Consider the following 23,186-nt stretch of genomic DNA (forward strand, 5'->3'; position numbering starts at 1 on the left):
CCTTGCGTTAATACTTTGTAGAGCCACCTTTTGCTGCGATTACAGCTGCAAGTCGCTTGGGGTATGTCTCTATCAGTTTTGCACATCGAGAGACTGAAATTCTTGCCCATTCTTCCTTGCAAAACAGCTCGAGCTCAGTGAGGTTGGATGGAGAGCGTTTGTGAACAGCAGTTTTCAGCTTTTTCCACAGATTCTCGATTGGATTCAGGTCTGGACTTTGACTTGGCCATTCTAACACCTGGATACGTTTATTTGTGAACCATTCCTTTGTAGATTTTGCTGTATGTTTGGGATCATTGTCTTGTTGGAAGATAAATCTCCGTCCCAGTTTCAGGTCTTTTGCAGACTCCAACAGGTTTTCATCCAGAATGGTCCTGTAGTTGGCTGCATCCATCTTCCCCTCAATTTTAACCATCTTCCCTGTCCCTGCTGAAGAAAAGCAGGCCCAAACCATGATGCTGCCACCACCATGTTTGACAGAGGGGATGGTGTGTTGAGTTTGATGAGCTGTGTTGCTTTTACGCTAAACATATCGTTTTGCATTGTGGCCAAAAAGTTCGATTTTGGTTTCATCGGACCAGAGCACCTTCTTCCACATGTTTGGTGTGTCTCCCAGGTGGCTTGTGGCAAACTTTAGACGAGACTTTTTATGGATATCTTTGAGAAATGGCTTTCTACTTGCCACTCTTCCATAAAGGGCAGATTTGTGCAGTGTACGACTGATTGTTGTCCTATGGACAGACTCTCCCACCTCAGCTGTAGTTCTCTGCAGTTCATCCAGAGTGATCATGGGCCTCTTGGCTGCATCTCTGATCAGTCTTCTCCTTGTCTGAGCTGAAAGTTTAGAGGGACAGCCAGGTCTTGGTAGATTTGCAGTGGTCTGATACTCCTTCCATTTCAAAATGATCGCTTGCACAGTGCTCCTTGGGATGTTTAAAGCTTGGGAAATCTTTTTGTATCCAAATCCAGCTTTAAACTTCTCCACAACAGTATTACGGACCTGCCTGGTGTGTTCCTTGGTCTTCATGATGCTCTCTGCGCTTTCAACAGAACCCTGAGACTATCACAGAGCAGGTGCATTTATACAGAGACTTGATTACACACAGGTGGATTCTATTTATCACCATCAGTCATTTAGGACAACATTGGATCATTCAGAGATCCTCGCTGAACTTCTGGAGTGAGTTTGCTGCACTGAAAGTAAAGGGGCGGAATAATTTTGCACGCACCACTTTTCAGTTTTTTAATTGCTAAAAAAGTTTAAAATATCCAATAGATTTCGTTCCACTTCACAATTGTGTCCCACTTGTTGGTGATTCTTCACAAAAAATTAAAATTTTATATCTTTATGTTTGAAGCCTAAAATGTGGCAAAAGGTTGAAAAGTTCAAGGGGGCCGAATACTTTCGCAAGCCACTGTATATCTATATCTATATAGATATAGATATAGATATCGATAGAGATATATATAGATAGATAGATAGATAGATAGATAGATAGATAGATAGATAGATAGATAGATAGATAGATAGATAGATATAGATATATCTATATCTATGTAGATAGATATAGATATATCTATATCTATCTAGATAGATATAGATATATCTATATCTATGTAGATAGATATAGATATATCTATATCTATCTATGTAGATAGATATAGATATATCTATATCTATGTAGATAGATATAGATATATCTATATCTATATGTAGATAGATATAGATATATCTATATATATGTAGATAGATATAGATATATCTATATCTATGTAGATAGATATAGATATATCTATATATATATGTAGATAGATAGATATATATATGATGTTTGGGAATTCTAAGTCATTTTCTAAAAAATGCTAATTTTAACTTGTAAGCAACAAATGTCAGACATAAGCTTAGGCATGAAAGGGTTAAACACTGTCCGTGTGTTTTTGATGCAGAATAAAGATGCACTGGACTGCATCTGGTGTGAACAAGCCCTCAGACCAATTATTTATTATTTGTGAAGATTCACTGGTTACATCTGTATCATTTTCACCTACATTCTAATCTTTTCTCATGGCCTATTTACATGTGTTTGCTTTGATTCACTAAAACACTTGCACTCTGCTGCATGAAAATGCATGTCAAGTAGAAATGCTATTCTTTCCTGTGTGTCTGGCTCATGTTTATGCACTGCAGTTTAGTATGAAAGACAAAGGGAAACTCTATGGACACATTTACACCTACATATGCGTTAGTATGAGCGCTGGATGCACATGGAGCAGTGTAAAGTCTTTGGTCAGTGTTATTCTCTTGTTATTTAGGTTCACACTAGCTCACATGGATCAGGCAAGGGGGAGCAGTGCAATGAGATGTCAGCACATCACACAACACATTTTCTTTTTATCATACCTCCCAACTTTTTGAGATGAAAATGAGGGACACCTATCAGCAAAAGTATGCAGGCATAGGACACACCCCTTGCCACGCCCCCTTAAAGGAGAATTGTACAAAAAAACAAGATTGGTTAAACCCACGAGTGCTTTTTTACCACTACTATTCTTTTATATTGGCTTTTGGAATTTACAAATGCAACAATTTAGAAATCAGGTGAAACACTTTTTGAAAGATAAAAAGTGCATTTTATATACATCTATATAGATCAGACCAAAATGAGGGACGAATGAGGGACAGTGGGACATTGCTCGAATTTAGGGACAGTCCCTCGAAATCAGGGACAGTTGGGGGCTATGTTTTTATCCTAACTTTATTTGAAGTGTCACATAGTGACACTTCACTAATGTCATCGCACAGCAGTGCAGGGTATTTTGCTGCAGTGTGGTGACATGCTGTGCCATCCAGTGCTCTGCAAAAAAAAATGTAGACATGCTGCATATTACTGCAGCTTATTACACCACATATCACACCAGTATTGCAGTGTGAATGGGATACATAAAAATTGCTTTCTTTGAGCCCTAGCGATGATCTGTGCTTATCCAGTACAGAAAAACGCAGGTCACCGCTTATAGTGTGATCAAGGCCTTAGGCTAGATTGATGGTTCCACAAAACTATTTTGGTACAGGCAACTACGTTGTAATTTATGTGAAATGTCTACTCCTGTAACTAATGTTTGGTTGGACCTGTAAGGTGTGTTTTCAGGTATAAAGTAATGAGCATGCTAAAGAGGTGACAACAGAAGATTTAAAAAAAAACTTGTTTTGTGTAGTACAGTAATTACAGAGACAGGTTAGTAACCAATTCTGTTACCTGGAAGCAGCAAGAATAGAAGCGTTCAGACCCCCGAAGCATGACAGAGCCACGGCAAGTGGGATCGTCCAGTTAAAGATTCCAAATATCTGATCAGCGAATGTCTGGGAAAAGAGGGATCCAGGACCACATTGACTGAATGATGTGAAGACAGAGAACCTCTTTTACTGACAAAACTGTAGCAAACTCACATTTCTCCTTTTATATGTTGCTGTTTTCTATCAATAACAAAATTCATGAATTTTGCTTTTTAAAATTTGTATCTCTTTTTTCCTCTTGGGCACAAAAAATTTACACTTTTTAAGCAAAACTTCAGGAAAATTGTTACACACAGCTGAAATATATATTTTTAATACTATGTAGCTATTCTTGTGAGCTACATATATTTACCACACTGCTTAGCCAGGCAGGTAACACACTGTTTCCTGGTTCATGAGCAGTGGCGACCCTTCCCCATCCATGCGTCTGGCCCCCTAATCTACATGCGGGGCGCTGGATGCATGGGTTCCAATGGAAGTTTTTTGATTAGAGCCAGAGGCTCTAATAGGCTTCAAAAAAGGGTGGGCACACCGGCTACCCAGTTGTGTGACAATAGCGAATTAATATTCGCTATTGTCACACTGATTCTTCTCCTGGCCAATCAGGAAGTGGGTCCTGAGACCGGTTTCCCAATTGGTAAAAAGGAGAAGCGATCCTATTGGCCTAGGAGGAGGAGGGAGGAGACGCCCGGCCGCTGTGATGCCCAGGACTGACCGACCTACCCACCAGCCGTGACTAGGAGTGGAATCCAGCTTCAGCAGCAGCTGTTGTTTCCATGGCTGGCCAGGAGCTGGAAAAAAGCAACACATCCCTTCTCCCTGTCGACCTCATCAAGCTAGCACCCATGATCGCCTGCGTCAGCCTGCTTGGCAATCTTCTGTTCGCCTTTATCACCCTGCAAGACCGGAGCCTGCACAGAGCCCCCTATTATCTCCTGCTGGTCCATCCGGAGATAACAGCACAGCATAAGAGAGCCAACGATGGGGGGTTTATGGTGCGCAGTGACGGGCTGGAGCGACGGAGGGATTTGTGGCCAGGTCCATATGCCCACCCCCCCCCCCCCGCGTGACCGTTGGAGCACCAGCCTGCCACTGTTCATGAATACAGCTACCTGTGTCACCCTTTGCCCAAGCCTATTCAGACAGTCAGCATTATTACCCATTTAGTAAGGCCGCTTTCACATGGAGCGGAGTTCACTCAGATCAGCAGGGGATCTATGAGCAGATCCCCCACTGCTCAGAGCCAAACGGGATGGATATCACATCTGTACCCACTCAGTTTATGCAGAGTGGACATGGGTAGACCCCACTGAGCTCTACGGATGGCCGGGTGTAAGCAGACTCTGATGTCTGTTTACATCAGGCTACCTCTGATCCGGTCCACCAAAATGGAAAAGGACGCAGTCCATTTTTTTACTAAACCTGATTGGACTCGATAGTAGGCGGGTGTAAGTGGACACAAGTCCATTTACACCTGCCTGTCCCTAGAGCTCCATGGACTGTCTGAACAGGTCCGCCTAAAGAACTGACAGTCAGGCCAGAATGCCAGTGTAAAAGGGGCCCAATGCTGAAGTTTAGTATTTTTGGGGGGGGAGGGGGGGTAGCAGCACTAAACACATTAGGTATGTGTAATGGTGTGTATCCCTTTACCTGCAGGCAGCTGCTATTGGTAAAAATCTTCCCTGCAGTGTCTTCTCCATAGTCGTCAGATACAGCTCTGAGCCTCTATTTTCTGGCGCTCTGAACAATAACAGCAGCAGCTGCTACTGAGAAAGGTTGTGCCACTAACCCATCCCCTTCTGACTTCTCCACCATTTACAAAACTCCTATTACTATATGCCCACAAAGCATCTCGTTCTGTGAATTAAGGAGCAGTTGAGTGACAGGATCTCTTATGCCCATTCACAGAGTGCAATGCCTTGTAGGGTTGTAGTAATACCAGCAAAATAAGTGGTGGAGTAGGCAGAAGGGTAGGGCTGCAACTTTTCTCAGTAGCAGTCGCTGCTGTTATTCTTCAAAACACTGAAAGATAGCTGCAGTATCTGACTACAATGAAGGATGCCCTGCGGGTACGTTTTTCACCAGAAGCAGATTCCTGCGGGTAATGGGATAGAAACCATTACACATAGCTTTTGTGTTTGGTGCTGCATCCCCAAAAAAAATAATAAACTTCAGCTTCAACCAGAAAATAGTAGTGTAATATTCCTGGCTGTGCATTGTGGCAGAAGTGTGTATACGCTAAATTTGTCTGGGAAGGTTCTCATTTATCCAGGTCATGGTATAGCTAGTAGTGGACTTATTCTGCAATGTTGAGGACATTTCATTAAAGGAGAAGTCCAGTCTGAGCTTGTTTGGCTGGGCTTCTCCTATGGGTCACAGGAGTGCAATTCGTTTTGCACTCCTGCGACCCGTTTTCAGCAAAGAGCAGACTGAAGTCTGCTCTCTGCTGTCGTCATGGATATCAGTCCAGGTACAGCGTCATCCCAACAATGGAAGTCTGGGTCCGCCAGGTGCCTGGACTGACACCCGTCTCAGCCTCTCAGCAAACCGCTTGGAGCCTGAGATGGCCGCTTCACCCCCTCCACAGATCAGCTCTCCAATGAGCATGAAGGGAGATGAGCAGAGAGCTGTGACTGAAAGTCTACAGATCTCTGCTCACAGGGCTGTGAAAACCAAGTGATCGGCGGTATGCGATCGCTCGGTTCTCAGTGTAGAGGCGCCGGGGGACAGATGCAGCATCAGACCGATGCTGCATCCACCTAGGTATGTATAAATCTAAAAAAAAAAAAGAAACCCATACTTCTCTTTTAACCAAGCCAAAGACAAACTGAAAAAGTAGTTTGGTTGAGCAACGGAATATCTTCAACATTATAGAATAAGTCCAATTAAATGAGACTTAATTACAACCAGCTATATGATAACGTTGTACAGAATAAAACATTATTTGGCAGAGTAAACATACTATATATGTGTTCCCTCTCTGTATGTGGACTTGAAATTATATCTAAACCCAAAAACAAAAATGTAATATATTGCTGCTTAACGGTTCTTAGATGTAGTGGCTGACAAAAGAAAGATGAGATGTTTTTTGATGTTTTTTCATCACATGAAGTGACAAAGACACTGCATTTCTGGCAAGATCAATGGGTATCTTTTGTACATTATAAAAATGTTCTTAGCCTGAAAAGAAAACTAATGCAGCCACTACATCTAAGGACAAGTAAGATGCAATATAATTCGATTTTTTGGGTGGGAGCTATGGGTATCCTTTTTAAGTTGAATGTTGAAATTCTAGAAACCTCCTATACCATTGTGCACTTGTTTATTAGGTAAAAAATAAAAATAAAGGTTACTGCTCAGCCAACAATATCTGTTCTACATGAAGACAATCTGAAACTAATTTATAAATTCAAACAAAACCATGTAAACGTAATTCAAAGGCTAACATTGTCAGAAATAACCATGTAAATTGAAATTACCACTGCCACAGCATCACTTCCCAGAATGGAGCGCATGTCCAGCACAGTGTAATAGGCCACATTGGTCAGCAGGTAAATCACAGTCACAATTGGCATAGAGATCCCAATAGCCAAGGGTAAATTTCTGCAGAGTACATAAAAGAAGAATAAAAAGGTAGTAAAGACTATTTACTTTACTTTTACCTACTTGCCTAACACAAACTAATTTCCTGTCCTGGTACCTGAGGCTAGTGTAATTTAAATTATAATTCCAGGCATTGCTATATTATACATTATCCATCTTGGACCAATGTAAATGTGTATATGCCATACCTGGCCAATGCCTCTGGAAGCTGGAAATCACTATAGTAGACCCTACTGTTTGGACTAGGTGAATGGTGGTGTGATGTCACCGCCCCACCTCTCCACCTCGTCCAATCAGGTAATGCAAACAAAATAGCTGCCCTGCTGCGTGCCACATCCTACTATTAAAGTGATTGTAAAGTCTAATTTGTTTTCCTATGATAATAATAAACATGTTATACTTACCTGCTCTATTGCAGTGAATTTGCACATAGCAGCCCAGATCCTATTCTTCTCGGGTCCCTCTTCTGTGCTCCTGGCCCCTCCTTCCTGTTCAGTGCCTCCACAGCAAGCAGATAGCTATGGGGGCACCCAAGCTGAGTCACAGCTCCGTGTCCATTCAGACACAGAGCCCTGACCCAGCCTCGCCCCCTCTCTTCCCTGATTGGCTAGCTGACTTTGATTGACAGCAGCGGGAGCCAATGGTGCCACTGCTGTGTCTCAGCCAATCAGGAATGAGAATCTCAGACAGCTGAGACACTTGTGGACATCACTGGACAGAGATGGACCTCAGGTTCGTGTTAGGTGAGCTGATGGGGCTGCTGCACACAGAAGGCTTTTTAGCTTAATGCATAAAATTTGCCTTTACAACCCCTTTAAGTATTCGACATATAGAAAAAATAGGATTTTTTCGTCATACTTACCTGTAAAATACTTTTCTTTGAGTATATCATGGGACACAGAGTTAGGCTAATATTCATTACCTACTGGGTTATACGCCATCTCTAGGTGAATGGACACTGGTAGACAAAGTCTTAGACAGGAAGTGATCCCCTATATAACCCCTCCCATACAAGAAGTACATCAGTTTTGTAGCAATCGCTGAATCCTAAAAAAAAAAAAGGGGAAGGATCTCTGTGTCCCATGATGTACTCAAAGAAAAGGATTTTACAGGTAAGTATGATGAAAAAATCCTATTTTCTTTTTCATACATCATGGGACACAGAGTTAGGCTAATATTCATTACCTACTGGGATGTCCCAGAGCAATAGCCTTGAGGGGAGGGAGACACCCTGCCAAACAATAGCCATCAGACCTTATACGGCAGCCCGCAGTACACTGCGACCGAAAGCCGAATCGTCAGCTGCTCGAACATCCACTTGATAAAATTTTGTGAATGTATGCACTTAAGACCAGGTAGCAGCCTTACAAATCTGAGCCACAGATACCTGGTGGCGAAAAGCTCAGGAGGTTCCTACACCCTTGGTATAATGAGCTCTCACCCTAAAGGGAGGAGATTTACGTTTAAGACCGTAGGCCTGAATGACCAATTGACGGACCCAATTGGCAATGGAAGCCTTGGAAGCTGCCTGCACCTTCTTGGGTCCATTTGGTAAAACAAAAAAGGAGTCTGATCCTCTGATCTCTGCAGATCTAGACAAATAAACCTTGACTGCCTGGACAAGGTCCAAAGAATGCAGTCCTCTCTCTTCCGCTGAACGAGGCTGAGAGAAAAAAGGCAAAATAATGTCCTGATTTAAATGAAAGGCTGACATCATTTTGGCAAAAAGGATGGAACAGGTCGTAACACGACCTTGTCGTCGTGAAGGATCTAGTGTGGTTTCCTGCACGAAAGGGCTGCCAACTCCGACATCCTTCTAGCCAAGGTGATGGCCATCAGGAAGGCTAGCTTGCGTGACAGCAAGTCTAATGGAATTTCCTTGTTAGGCTCAAATGGTTGTTTCTGTAACACAGACAGCACCAAGTTCAAGTCCCAAGGACACATAGGTGACCTAATGGGGGGAAGCAAACGAGTTGCCCCCTGCATAAAGGTTCGGACCAGCGAATGGGAGTCTGAAATCCTTTGGAATAATACTGACAGGGCCGAAATCTGACCTCTGATTGTACTCAGCCACAGCTGACTGTTCGAAAAGAGAGAATTCTCCCAATCACATATTTTCGAGGATGCCATTTACTGGCTTCACACCAAGCAATATAAGTCTTCCAGACCTTATGATAGATCTTCCTAGTGACAACTTTTCTAGCATTCAGTAGGGTAGACACCACTGGTCCCGAGATGCCACGGTCCTTCAACACCCTGGCTTCAATAACCATGCAGTCAAATGTAGAGACTGTAAATTGGGGTGGAATATAGAACCCTGAGACAGAAGACTGGGGCGATGTGAAAGCGTCCATGGCCCGTCTATTGCCAGTCTCACAATTTCCAAGAACCAGAGCCTTCTGGGCCAGGCTGGTGCCACCAGAATGACTGGAACCCCCTCTCTCCAAATCCTGCACAACAAATGTGGAAAGAGAGGGATCGGGGGAAAGCATAAACCAGGGAGTAATGTCTCCATGGAACTACCAGAGCATCTGCTCTGATTGCCAGATCCCTTGTTCAGGACACAAACTGCTGTAGTTTGTTGTTGCTGTTGTTGCTGTAGTTTGTTGCCAATCGACCTCTGGCCATCCTCAATGCTGGCACATTTCCTGGTACACCCCTGGGTGTAGGGACTATTCCCCAGGCAGATCTGCTGGCGGTTGAGATAATCTCCCTTCCAGTTCTCTACTCCTGGGATATCGACTGCCGATAGAATTGGCACATGTCCCTCTGCCCAGGTTAGTATGTGGTTTACCTCCTTCAGAGCTGAACGACTCCTGGTACCGCCTTGGTGGTTTATATAGGCCACTGCAGTGGCATTGTCGGACTAAACTCTGATAGCCCCTCTAGGGTCACTTCCCAGCCTGAGACTGGCATCTATAGTCAGTACTCTCCAAGTTACCAGGAGGAAGGATCTTCCCTTTCGCAGGTTCTGATCCTGCAACCACCAGTTTAGGCTTAAGCGTGCCCAAGGAGATAAGAACATTGGATAATCCAGGGCTTGTCCTCTCCTGTTCCAAGCCAACAAGATGTTTTGTTGTATAGGCCTGGAATGGAACTGGGCATAGGGCACTGCCTCGAAGGAGGACACCATCCTTCCTAGAAAGCTCATACAAAGCCGAATGGAGGGTTGTCTGGTGCCCCTTAACTGACGCATCTGATCCTTCAGGGCACAGATCCTTACGGGTGGCAAAAATACCCTTGCTTGGATCGTATCTAGGATCAGACCTAAATACTTAAAACTTTGAGCTGGTCTCAAGGCTGACTTTTTGGTATTTATGATCCAGCCTAAGCTTTCCAAATACCGCATTGTGAAGGTTATGCTCTGTTCTAGACCCATTATTGAGTGATCTCTGAGCAGGAGGTCATCCAGATACTTGAGCACCAAGATCCCTTGGGCCCTTAAAAGACCCAGTACTGGTGCTAGGACCTTTGTGAACACCCGGGGAGCTGTGGCAAGCCCCAAGGGTAGAGCCACAAACTGAAAATGAGGTTCCTCTACTGCAAATCGCAGGAACCTCTGATGAGGCTGAAAGATAGGTATGTGTAAATATGCGTCCTTTATATCAATGGAGGCTAGAAAGTCTCCCGTCTGGAGTGAGGCTACTACTGAGCGGACAGACTGCATGCGAAAGGACTGGATTAGTAGATACTGGTTCAGGGATCTTAGATCCAAAATGGGCCTTATGTCCCCGTTTGGTTTTTGAACTGTAAACAGGTTTGAGTAAAACCCTGCACCCCTTTCGAATACAGAAACCTGTACAATCACCCCTTGATGCACTAAATGTTATAGTGCCTGGTTTTTGAACCGTAAACAGGTTTGAGTAAAACCCTGCGCCCCTTTTGAATACAGGAACCTGTACAATCAATCCTTGATGCCCTAAATGTTGTAGTGCCTGAAACAATAAGTTTTTTTTGGAGGATCCAAGGGAACACTGGATCTTAGAAACCTCTGAGGGGGAACCCCCCGCAACTCCAGCTTGTAACCGTGGGATATAGTTGAGGTGACCCACTCGTCCTGAACCATTGTTCTCCAAATGTCCGCAAAGTGCAGCAGCCTTCCTCCCACCCAATAGAGTGGGGGGTGTCCCCTCGAAAGGAGGACTTTGTGCTGGGTTTAGAAGAGTTTTGGACCCAGGGCTTTTTCTGGCCCAGGCCTTGCGGCTTGCCCCTGGCTCTAGCGCCTTGTTGGTGGCGGAACTGCCTTGCCGCTGAGACACCTGAGGAAGCAGTCCCCGAGGTTTTAAACGAGAGATGCCTGGTGCTTTTCTTCACAGGAAGGAGAGAACTCTTCCCTCCGGAAATCTTTTGGATATATTTGTCCAAATGATCACCAAATAAACATTTCCCATGAAAGGGGAAACCTGCCAATAACTTTTTACAAGGAAGCTCGGCTGACCAGTTCTTAAGCCACAAAAGTCTGTGCATGTGTACAGACAAGAGAGCCAAACGAGAAACCTGCTGTATTGAATCCTTTAAGGCGTCAACAGCAAAACACAGCGCTCGAGGAATATCTGTCTTTTTTGCAGCCAGATCATCCTCCTGGTAAGGCCTGTCAGGCCGTCTGACCTGATCCTTTATGAACTGGCAGATACTAGAGCTGCACGATTAATCGTTAGGAATCGTTATCGCGATCTTGAAAAAAGTATTTCCTGATTCTTTCTATGTAGAGAATTCTCTCTGCTCTGCTAAAGCCAACAGCCATCAAAAGAAAGGAAAAAAAATCTGGGCAGTCTGTCAAGAAACACAACATTCTTTAGCAGTGAAACTTAAGTATAAACATTGTAACAAGTTGTCCTTTAGATCAAAGGAATACACTTCGGTGTGAAAATGAGGGAAGTTTAACCACTTAAACACTAAACCCTTTTCTGACATTTGTTGGTTTCAAGTTAAAATAATTTTTTTTTGCTAGAAAATTACTTAGAACCCCCAAACATTATATATATATATTTTTTTAGTAGAGACCCTAGAGAATAAAATGGTGGTTGTTGCAATTCTTTATGACACACTGTATTTGCGCAGCAGTCGTTCAAATGCAATTTTTTTTAGGAAAAAATTACACTTTAATGATTTAAAAAAAACTAAACCAGTAAAGATAACCCATTTTTTTTTTGTATAATGTGAAAGATTTTACACCGCGAGAATCGTGAGAGAATCGTGATTTTTTTTATTCTAAGCAAAAAAATCGTGATTCTCATTTTGACCAGAATCATGCAGCTCTAGCAAATACCAATTGCTGCAACAGCTGGCTCAATAGCTGAACTGGCCAAAGAAAAGGAAGCCTTTAATAATGACTCCCATTCCTTGTTAACAGGGTCTTTCAAACCCTGTGCGTTATCTACCGGACAAAGTTAAGTTCTTGTTTAAGGAAGAGACTACTGCATCTACGGCTGGCATGCTCCACTTCTTAACAAACTTTTCATCCATGGGATATAAAAGGGAAAACCTCTTAGGAGGAACAAAAATCCTGTCAGGATGTTCCCAATCAGCATACACCGCCTGTTCCAACAGAGGGTGTAAGGGGAAAGCCTGTGCGGCCTGAAGAGGCCTCAGGGACCCCAAAGAGGGCCAGGGGGGCTCAGTAACCTCTGTAAGAGGCAACTTAAAGGCAGAACGAACCATCTCGGTAAGAGTCTGGATCAAAAGCCTGTGCGACTGAGAGGCAGACATCAACTGGATACCTTCTTGTCCAGATTGCTCAGAAGCAGACTCATGCACCAGGCCCTCCACAGAATCCTGAGCTTTTAGCTCTTCCCCATCCTCAACCTATTCCTACTCCAAACTAGGAGGCTCTGGGAAGGGGGATCTGTCACGCTTCCTGCCACCCTGCGGGATGGAGGCAATCATGCCAGCAATCCTGAGCTCTAACTCAGCTAGGGCCAAGGACAGTTCTTCCTTAGTGATAAAAGGGTGAAGCAGCAGCGTTGACTGTAGGCACAATACCAGATAGGCGCAGCGGCTCAGATTGCCCCGAAGCCTCTGGTCCTTCAGGGGATACAACACTAGGGATACGACTAGGTTTATCAGGAACCACTGACGACATAGGTGTGCCCTTTCCTGTAGTGTTAGTCTCACTTCTCTTTTTTGAAGACATTTACAAGCCACAAAAAGAGAGCACCTGAGTGTAGTATTAACACACCTCAGAAGGGAGACCCTTTAATAGGGCTCACCAAGCCCCTATGCAACAATCCTGCTGAGCACCTTTAGCCTGCCAAGCAACACCTGGTGATTCACGTGAGCCGGGTAAGGAGAAATGAACCGCTGCAAATGCCTGGTTCAGAGCCTGCTCTGTGTCCCACAGCTTCCTTCTGGAAGCACCGCATGCTTGGCATACACAGCTTAAATAAGCTGGCTGTGCTCCATTCTGTGCATGCACGGCGAACAGGCGCGGCTGTATTCGCGTATGAAACAAATCTTTGTGCGCCCAGATAAAGGCTACGGCGCATGTGCGGCTCTGCCGCGTGCGCCATGGCCGTCAAACAAACTGCTGAGCACAGCAGCGCTCTTGCGAATGCACGTGCACCATGGCGAACCAAGAGGCGAAATGGCGCACCATCGTGCACCATCATACAGGTAAAAAACAGCCAGACACAAGCAAAAAAAAAAAGGTACACTTTGCAAACACCCACAGCTAGCCCAAAACTCCCTGTATGGTCACCACACACAGGTGCCCAGCCTCTAGCTAGCTTGACTGATTGTTACAATCACTGGGACACCTCACAATAAGTAAATTAGGGAGTTTCACTTACCCATCCAGGCGCAGGGCAGCTTAGAAACTAAGAGCCCAATCTTCACCCATCACGGCGGGTTCCTGTCCCTTGAGGACCTTCAAGGACTGGGTACCCTTTTCATGTTTAGGGTCCACTCCCTTGGACCTGTACAGCTCCCTGCAGGAATGCCTTAGCGCTGTGGTGTCCAAGATTCCACTTCGCAGGGTCCAGCACATGGAGGTCGCATTACAGGCAAAACCTTGCAGGATCTTGAGTCTTCTTTGCAAGGCTTGGGTACCATTTATTTACGCATATAGAGCCTGTGTCAAATGGATCGGATCGGTCAATCCCTTGATTAATTTAAGAACCGTTTGTGGGGCTAGAGACCTGGAGCTCAGAGAGCTCAAACAAACATGCCCATCCACCTTGCAGACACTGGTTAAAAACTGATGTACTTCCTGTATGGAAGGGGGTTATATAGGGGATCACTTCCTGCCTAAGACTTTGTCTACCAGTATCCATTCACCTAGAGATGGCGTATAACCCAGTAGGTAATAAATATTAGCCTAACTCTGTGTCCCATGATGTATGAAAAATAAAAATAAAAAATTGAACGGACTGGTACCAGGAATTACAAGATTTTCTAAAATTAAAGATTTTATCACATAATTTAAATAACATATACTGTATAGTGTCCATATCTAGGGATTTGTCCCCAATATTTAGTCACAAATCTTGAACATGACATTTTACATCATATTGTATGTTTCCAAGATTCAACAATCCAGAGAGGTCAACGCGTTTCATGTAAATGCTTCCTCAGAACCTTCACTCAGGATCAGAAGAGTATGACCTAGCTCAAAAAAGCAGATGTTACAAATATATACATATTTTTTTCATAAACAAACAAAACATAATAGAACTGACAATGTATACAATTACAATAAAGAGTCTGGTGCACACTCATATGTAATTGTATACGTTGTCAGTTTTATTATGTTTTGTTTTATTGAATCTTGGAAACATACAATATGGACAGTATATATGTCATTTTAATTTTGTAATAAAAACTTTGGTTTTAGAAATTTTTCCTTGTCCAATCAGGGAATGCTTTGTATACCTTCAGAAAATGCAAAGCATTCTCTGAATGGCACTCGTGCTGTGCAGCCAATCTCCTGTGTTCACAATGCATTGGGCCAACCGCTCGCCAAGGGACCCGAAAGTGAACGAAGATCACTGGAGTAGCAGTGTCTACCTTAGTGAATCACAACTTCCAGGGACATCATCCAGGTATTGTATATGCATAGTTACATTGGGCCAAGCTGGCCCAATGTAACTATGTAAAAATGTACTATGCCTTTAGAGTTTTTAACTACTTCAGGTATGACACCATTAATTGTAGCAGATAATGGTAAGGCACCTTAAAGGAATGAGAGACTGGCGGCACTTCCAGGAATAAAAGCACTTTCTTTATTTCAAATCTATAAGAACAACGATATGACACACACGGTACATTCTGTTACGTACCGTGTGCTGGTACATACGCCTGTGCTTATTCATTGCAATGATTAGGTACAGGAGTGTGAAACGTGTCTGCTGACCAGTATGTACCATGTGTCTCATATCGTTGTTCTTATGGATTTGAAATAAAGAAAATGCTTTTATTCGTGGAAGTGCCACCAGCCTCTCTTTCCTTTTACATGCTCCTTTGGCCGCAAACCAGGCAGGCACCTGAGGTTACATAGCAGCCAGGCATCTCCACAGGCTGCCTTGGAGCAGTGTCACCCTACACAGCTTTGCACCTATGTCCTAGGTTGGCAATTTCCAGTTAACAGTTAATCACAATGAGAGCAGCTCATCTTTTGTCACAGCTCATGTCTTCATGTTTTTGTGTAGGGCATCTTTTTGTTTCCTAAAATTTGTTCTGTTTTTGCCTATATATGAACTGCCAACCTGCTGTGATATTTAATCAGAATATAGAAACCATTAAAATGGCTCCTAAACAATCCATTTATGTTATAACCAATCATACTGGCCCTTTGCACACTTGCATTACACAACTGTTGGCAGATCTTCACTAGACCAGCTATTGGTAGATCTAGTGAAGATTGGACAATCGTACTATGAGATGCAAGGCTTTAAAATGCAAAATTGTATAACTTGCATCTAAAAATAACATTAGATATGAATATTCAGTAAGAAAGTGACACCAACTACTGAACTAACTGCTGTTCATCTACAGTAAGCATGTTGTCATTACATCCTGTTTTTCCTTCCTGTAGGTTGTAGGCTAGTTCCATATTCATATCCCTTCATGCTGGGCTCCTCCACTGTCCAGATAATATTCTCACCTCTCTGGGTTCTTTATTTCTTCCGTGACAAAGTTTAGTGTGTCCCACCCCGAGTAAGAGAAGAGGGCCGAATACAGAGCAAGAGCAATATGCCCAACATCATGGGAAGAACCAGCAAAGGCATCATCAAAGTTCTGAGAATGACCTGACAATCCAAAGACAGTAAAAGTTACGTATGAAACAACAAAACAGAGGACTGAGTACAATAAATTTACATACATACACTGAATGAAAATCTTCTGTGTGTGAACACCAGATATTACCTTGTAAAAACCAGCACGGTGCTGCACATACAGAGAGCATAGCTGTAAGAGGGAACTATCAGGTGCTGACACTACAAGCTGTCACGCTGTCTACAAAAAAACTACAGGAGGGGGTGGATACAAGACCAGTCACCCTAAACAAGGAGAGAGAGCACCAGTGACCGGTCTTTATTACAGGAAACTCTTGCACAGAGACAAATTTGCAAGCATAGTTGTGAACAGGCCCTTAACATTTTGCAGCTAGTATATTATTGGTTACATAGCAGACATTTGATGCAGCTGGGCAGCCAAATACTGTATATATGTCAATGCATGGAATCCCTTTAATACCAAGAATTCTGTTTTTAAAGCAAATTTCTACTTTGATTATTCAAGGCAATGTAAAAGTTCGACACTATAGCTAAGCCTCTACAACCCTAGTGCTCAGCCTATAGACTGAGGGCTGCTTGTGGCCCTTTGACACTTCCTGTGCAGCCCTCTGGGTCCAGGCAGACAGTGGTCTGTTTTGATGCATATTTAAAGTATAACTAAAGGCAAAACTTTTATTTTTTATTTTTGGATGAGATGGAGAGGTATTAGAACACCTGTCAGTTTGTATTGCTGTCTGTGTCCCAGTTAAGGAGATCCACACTCTCTATTGGTCCTGTTTATTATTATCATTAAAAGTAAAAGAAAATCCAAAATTTTGGGTTGTCCCCAAAAAATTAATAGCGGGAAAATCTTCTAATGGGGACACTAGTTCTGGTGACCTGGGGGGTCTCCTAGAAATTCCCTTAATTTGCAGGGATTTCCTCTCACTTCCTGTTTGACTATGGAACAAGAAGTAAAGCGAAATCTCGGCAATATGACACAGATGGTGAAAACAAAAGTCTGACAGGGGTTATAATCCTCCCTTGCTCTACCCAGCAAGGAAAACAAAAACGTTTTGCCTATAGTTCTACTTTAAGCCAGTAAAACAAAAATATTTTTAGAGTGGCTCATAAAGCGTGTCCTGAACAACCCTTGTAGCAACTTTGCAGTCTCTGATCATCTCCTATTGAATGTCTTCATTTTCTGACAGCTTGCTGAAGTATTACAATCACAGAATATTATGTGCAGCACTTCGGCAAAGTACTTTCCTTCAGCCTGACGTGTCAGCACTAGAACCAGCGGCAGTCCATCCATTAGGGGCGCCCGGGCACCGCCCCCCCCCCCCATCCATGCGCCTCCTGATGCACCTGATCCTCCTACATGCAGGACCATGGATTCCAATGGGAGGGGGGGTGATTATTTTTTTGAAGCACGTGATTAGAGCCAGAGGCTCTAATAGGCTTCAAAAAAAAGGGTGGGCTCGGGGGGATGAACACTGCGCTCCAAGCCCACCCAGTTGTTTGACAATGGCGAATAAATATACGCTATCGCAACACTGATGGTTGTCCTCCCGGCCAATCAGGAAGTGGGTCTTGAGACCCGTCACCTGATTGGCTGAAAGGACAGGCGATCCTATTGGACACCTAGGAGGAGGAGACAACCTCAAACCTAGATGGGTAAGTGTCCTTACTAGATGACCGGCCAACCAGCTGGAAGGGCGGTGCGTGTGACCTGACCGGTATATGACCAGGGATCTTGTCTGCCGCCCCACCAAAAAGAAAAAGAAAAACACCAGCCGACACTGACTAGAAAATTACAATTGGCCACTTAGCACCCTGCTTATCATGAACAAGGTGAAAGAGTCAAGGTTCCCCTTTACCCATATGTACTATGCACTTTACAGGAAATTTAAAGGAAATTGTGGAAACTAATAGTAGTAGAGGCAGTAGGCTAAGTGAACCTGCTACTTTAATCTGAATCACCACAGTACACACTTACATTAATGCAGACCTTGGTAGACCTATTTTTAAAGTTTGCAAAAATAAATTAAAGCCACTTTCCTTCAGCCTGAAACCAGACCCATGTTACATTTAGGAAAGGCTTACTTTATGTAAAATAGTGGGGTTGTAAAAAGAACCCCCTGTGGTCCACACTGAAGCATTAATAGGGTTCTTGATTAGAAAAACTATGCTTTATATTACCAAAATAAAGTACATTTTGGCTGATCTTGATTCTTGAATAACATTTTATAAAATGTGAATTTTCCAAGCCTGGTATTCCTCCCACACATAACATAGTTTGCTTTCTGCAATAACTCTTCCTCTGTTTCCTCCAGTACCTCACCTTGAGCGAGCTTTACAATTCCTGCGATGATGACTGCAATCAGAGCCAAGACTTTGGCATAAGTGAAAACGTCTTGTACACGGGTGCCCCATTTTACATAGGCACAGTTCACAAAGGTGAGAAGTACTAGAAGGTACAATAAAAAAATTACTATAGAAGAATGCAACAGAGCAGATAATCAACTTTTACAAGTCTTACACAATAAAGAATCAGGTATAAAAAGCAATCCAGATTTTTAACATAATTGGTATTACATTATCATTACTGCACTATTATATCATCTAAAAATCTCATAATATTATTGTCATTCTACCATATTATATGTTAATATCATATAATAAAAAAATAAAAATAAAAAAAAGACATCTATCTAAAGACAATTTTATTTCAGTTTTCGATACAGTAGGGAATTATTACAGCCCCATGTTTTTTCTTTTCAATCATTTTTATTACAATTTTAAGCACAATACAAAAACTTATACTTGAATATTATCAGGTAATCATCAAAGCAAGGATGCATTTACCAAAGTGATCAGAGGACCGGCTGTACAGAGCAGTTACTACAAGAGTTTCAGGCCTAGCAATCCGGGTCTACTTGTTAGCATGACCATTTCTCTTATGCCGCGTATACACGGTCGGATTTCCCGATGGGAAATATTCGACGTGAGCTTGTTGTTGGAAAGTCCGACCGTGTGTATGCTCCATCGGACATTTGCTGTCGGATTTTCCGCCCACAAATGTTTGATAACAGGTTCTCAAATTTTCCGCCAACAAAACTTTGTTGTCAGAAAGTCTGATCGTGTGTACACAAGTCCGTGCACAAAAGTTCACGCATGCTCAGAATCAAGTACGAGCTGGAAGCGCTCGGTCTTGTAAAACTAGCAATCCTAATGGAGATATCACATGACTATTGAACTTCCTTTTTATCGGCTCGTCGTACGTGATGTACGTCACCGCGTTCTCGCGTTCGGAATTGTTGGCCTACATTTGTGTGACTGTGTGTATGCAAGACAAGTTTGAGCCAACAACCTTCGGACAAAAATCGACGGTTTTGTTGTCGGAAAGTCCGATTGTGTGTACGGGGCATAAGGGCATAAAACAAATAGGGATAATTATCAAGTGACATTACAGCAAGTTGTCGGCCACGCATATTTCCAGAACATGATGATGTATAACATTAGCTTCTAGAATGGATCCCGATACCTCAATCCAAGGGATCTCGATCCTGAGAAAATAGTAGAGTCAGAACCAAAAACAGGGAAGCAAGAAATAAAAAAAAAAGGGGGAAAGAAAAGAGAAAAGTAGGAGAAGAAGATCAGAGTAGTCCCCTTAGCACGGGCCTCCCCTCGCAAGGTGGCCCAGTGTCTAGGGAGCTTGGAGATATTCAATCCAGGAGTTCCACACTCTCTCAAACCTAGCTTGTTTATCTCTGCAAATACTTTTTTCCATTGATCATAATCCAGGATATTTTATGTTTCACCAATGTGACATAAATCGCGGGTGATTTCCACGCTCGTGCTATGGTTATTTTAGCTACTAGAAAGATGAAAAATATAAGTGTTCGAAGATGTCTGGGGATCTCTTCTGACAGGTCAGCAAACAGCGACAGCTCCATGTTTTTTAATGTGAGGGCAAAATTCTCTTATAGACAGGTGTCACTGGAACAGGTACCCCATTGGAGGTTACATTTTGGGTTTCCCATCATTTTCTGTCCAGTTAGTGATGGTAACTATGACAACTAAACAGCTTAAATCTATCCAGCAAGGATGTAGACCAAAAAATCTGCCAGGGGCTCTAACCCTTAATATGCAAGGTCCACTTATAATGTCCGGTGCCCCCTCCCTCTGTCAAATTAATTAGAAAAATGTACCTGTAAATGAAAACAATAGATTTACACTTAGCTTACTCCTAAGTAAAAGTAGGTAAAAATCTAACTTTTTCTCTACAAGGTACCTTTTTACATACATTGAACTAGGGACTTTTACAGGGGAAAGAGGGACAGACATTATAAGCAAGCCTTGCAGTTTACTGCAAGGTCTGCTTTAACTACTCAACCAAAAAAAAAAAAAAAAAAAAAACATTTTTGGCTTTGAATACTTCATTAATAATATATGGCAAATAAAGCTATAACTGTTGGTACAGTACTACATAAATTCTGTATAATACAAATAATAATCTAACCCAGCCTTTCTCAACCTTATTACTCCAGAGGAACCCATAACATATGTTTCAGGTATCTGGGAACCCCTGCTAAAACCAGTTCATTGGTATAGGTCAGTGGGGAAAAAATGCATATTACACTAGTCATCAGTGGGAAAAATTGCTCTTACAGTGGTGATCAGAATGCCACCCTTGAAGCCAGCTAAAAAAAAAAATTGATGATCTGGCTATGCCAAGAGTTTTGGTGTAGGAACTATGCAGGCACCATCAAATGGGAGATCAATCAGCTACAGGAACCCCTATCAACATCTCAAGGAAACTTAGTTAAGAATGGCTGTTATAACACAATTTACCAATGTTAAACATATTACAGATCACAAATATAAAATCTGGATAGATAGATAGATAGATAGATAGATAGATAGATAGATAGATAGATAGATAGATAGATAGATAGATAGATAGATAGATAGATATGGTACATGTACATATATATTTTTTCCTGATGCTTAAAGCGAGGGGTATGTGTCTTTAGCCTAACTATGTAAGTAGGTATATGTAATAGCTATCCACATACATTGGATGAGGATTCAATCGTATATTATCAATTTATAATGCTCGTTCTATTAATATGCACACTCTTGGATTGGAATGGACTTGTAGAGGGAGGTAGAAAGACACCTGTGGTATCTGGGATTAATTAATAACATAATTGGTAAGAATCCAACCCAGTTGTTCACTGAACTCCCAAAGAATGAACCGTAAATGAGATGTTTACTACGCTCAGGTATACCAATGGTTCTCCAATCTAGCTGTAGTTGTCTGGACTGCACAACAATTATTCCATATCCATAGATAAAGTACTATGCTTATAAGCCACCACCTAGATTCTCCATGTAGTCTAGAGTAGATGGTTGGCCTGAACGCAGGGTACAAATAACTGGCTTTACCTGCCTCTTTACCCACCGTCTGCTCTTTTAATAATCCTCCCCCTGCCCCTTTTCATCATTTTATTCTCTCCATGGGCCTACCCACCCAGAGGAGACCTATGGTAGTCATACAACTTCTACAGATCACACCGTGTCAACCAACCCACTAACCTATTCATTCTTTCTCTTTTAATTGTTATTCTCTCTCTCTCCTTCCTTTAATCGTTTTTTTTTCTCTCCTTTCCCCCAGGACTCACAGACAATGTTTTGCTTTTTATGATGTAGCAATTTATAAGATGTTCAAATGATTTTGTTCATTGTAAACTGTGGCATGAGCGATACCTTTTATAAAATTAATTAATTAATTATCACCTGATATCCCCATCCGTTTATTTTGTACCTCCATATGTTTCATGATCATAGCAATATTAATAAAAATATATTCAACCTATAAGCCACCACCCACTGAACAATAAATACATTGTCTGCAGGAAAATATCTCTACAAGGTTAAACATTGCAGTGGTTATTATTTTTGCAGATAACAGTATGAGGTTGATCTAATATAATAACACAAAAGGGGTTATTTACGAAAGGCAACTCCACTTTGCACTACAAGTGCACTGCAAGTGCACTTGGAAGTGCAGTCGCCGTAAATCTAAGGGGTAGATCTGAAATGAGGGGAAGCTCTGCTGATTTTATCATCCAATCCTGTGCAAGCTAAAATGCTGTTTTATATTTTCCTTGCATGTCCCCCTTGGATTTACAGCGACTGCACTTCCAAGTGCACTTGCAGTGCACTTGTAGTGCAAAGTGGATTTGCCTTTCGTAAATAACCCCCAAAGTCTTACAGCTTCTCTTCTCTTAGGCTCCATGCACACTGGCTTAAAAAACGTTGCTTCTACAGGAGTTTTTTGTTTTTCCTGTAGAAGCAGCTCAATGTTGTCCTGTGTCCATGCACATTGGGATGATTAGAGGCCTATTTTGAGATCAACGTTTAGAGGCAGGAAAAAAACCCCTTCTGGTTCGCATTTCTTAACCACTTCTTTTTTAGATGTGTTGTTTGCAAGTTAAAAACTGTTTTTTTTGCTAGAAAATTACTTAGAATCCCCAAACATTATACATTTTATACACCCTAGAAAATAAAATGGCGGTCGTTGCAATACTTTCTATCACACCGTATTTGCGCAGCAGTCTTACAAGCGCACTTTTTTTTGAAAAAATACACTTTCCTGACAGACTCCATGGCAGCCTACGTGTGGGTTAACCCCGCCTCCTCTCCAATGCTATAGGACCCCATACCCTATAAGATTGAGCTCACCTGAATAGACTGTGTTCCTTTTTTGTCCTCCTCCAATGGACCTACACACACGATTGTTCCTGTTCACGTCCGGTTGGATATTTCCGGGATTTGGCATACCACTTCGCGGTGCAGCTCAGGACCCAGCCACGGGCGGGCGAGAAGCTTTTAAGGCACTAGATACCCCACTTGTGGAGGGGAGGTTGCCTCTGTATGCCTGAACATGGACGCATCAACGGCTGGCAAGGTCTGCGACTCTATTTTTCTTCCTATATTCATGGCAGTCGTTTCTATGTGTTTTTTGTTTGTAGCCCCTGTTTTCACTTTTACCAGTGCCTTTCCGT

At 42.5% G+C, this 23,186-nt stretch overlaps 1 protein-coding gene across 2 annotated transcripts in view; it reads right to left on the reverse strand.

The window, feature by feature from the left end:
• The window catches only part of SLC7A7 (solute carrier family 7 member 7), a 68,357-nt gene that overhangs the window by 10,044 nt on the left and 35,127 nt on the right, over window positions 1–23,186 (reverse strand). For both annotated transcript variants that reach the window (XM_073632257.1, XM_073632247.1), the window contains 4 exons: window positions 18,455–18,580; window positions 15,999–16,143; window positions 6,775–6,898; window positions 3,258–3,361 (listed from right to left, as the gene is read on the reverse strand). In XM_073632257.1, coding sequence (XP_073488358.1) covers window positions 3,258–3,361; window positions 6,775–6,898; window positions 15,999–16,143; window positions 18,455–18,580 — 499 coding nt within the window. The remainder of the gene's footprint in view (window positions 1–3,257; window positions 3,362–6,774; window positions 6,899–15,998; window positions 16,144–18,454; window positions 18,581–23,186) is intronic.

The sequence above is a fragment of the Aquarana catesbeiana genome, linkage group LG01 (genome assembly GCF_042186555.1).
Source record: "Aquarana catesbeiana isolate 2022-GZ linkage group LG01, ASM4218655v1, whole genome shotgun sequence".
Taxonomy (NCBI): domain Eukaryota; kingdom Metazoa; phylum Chordata; class Amphibia; order Anura; family Ranidae; genus Aquarana; species Aquarana catesbeiana.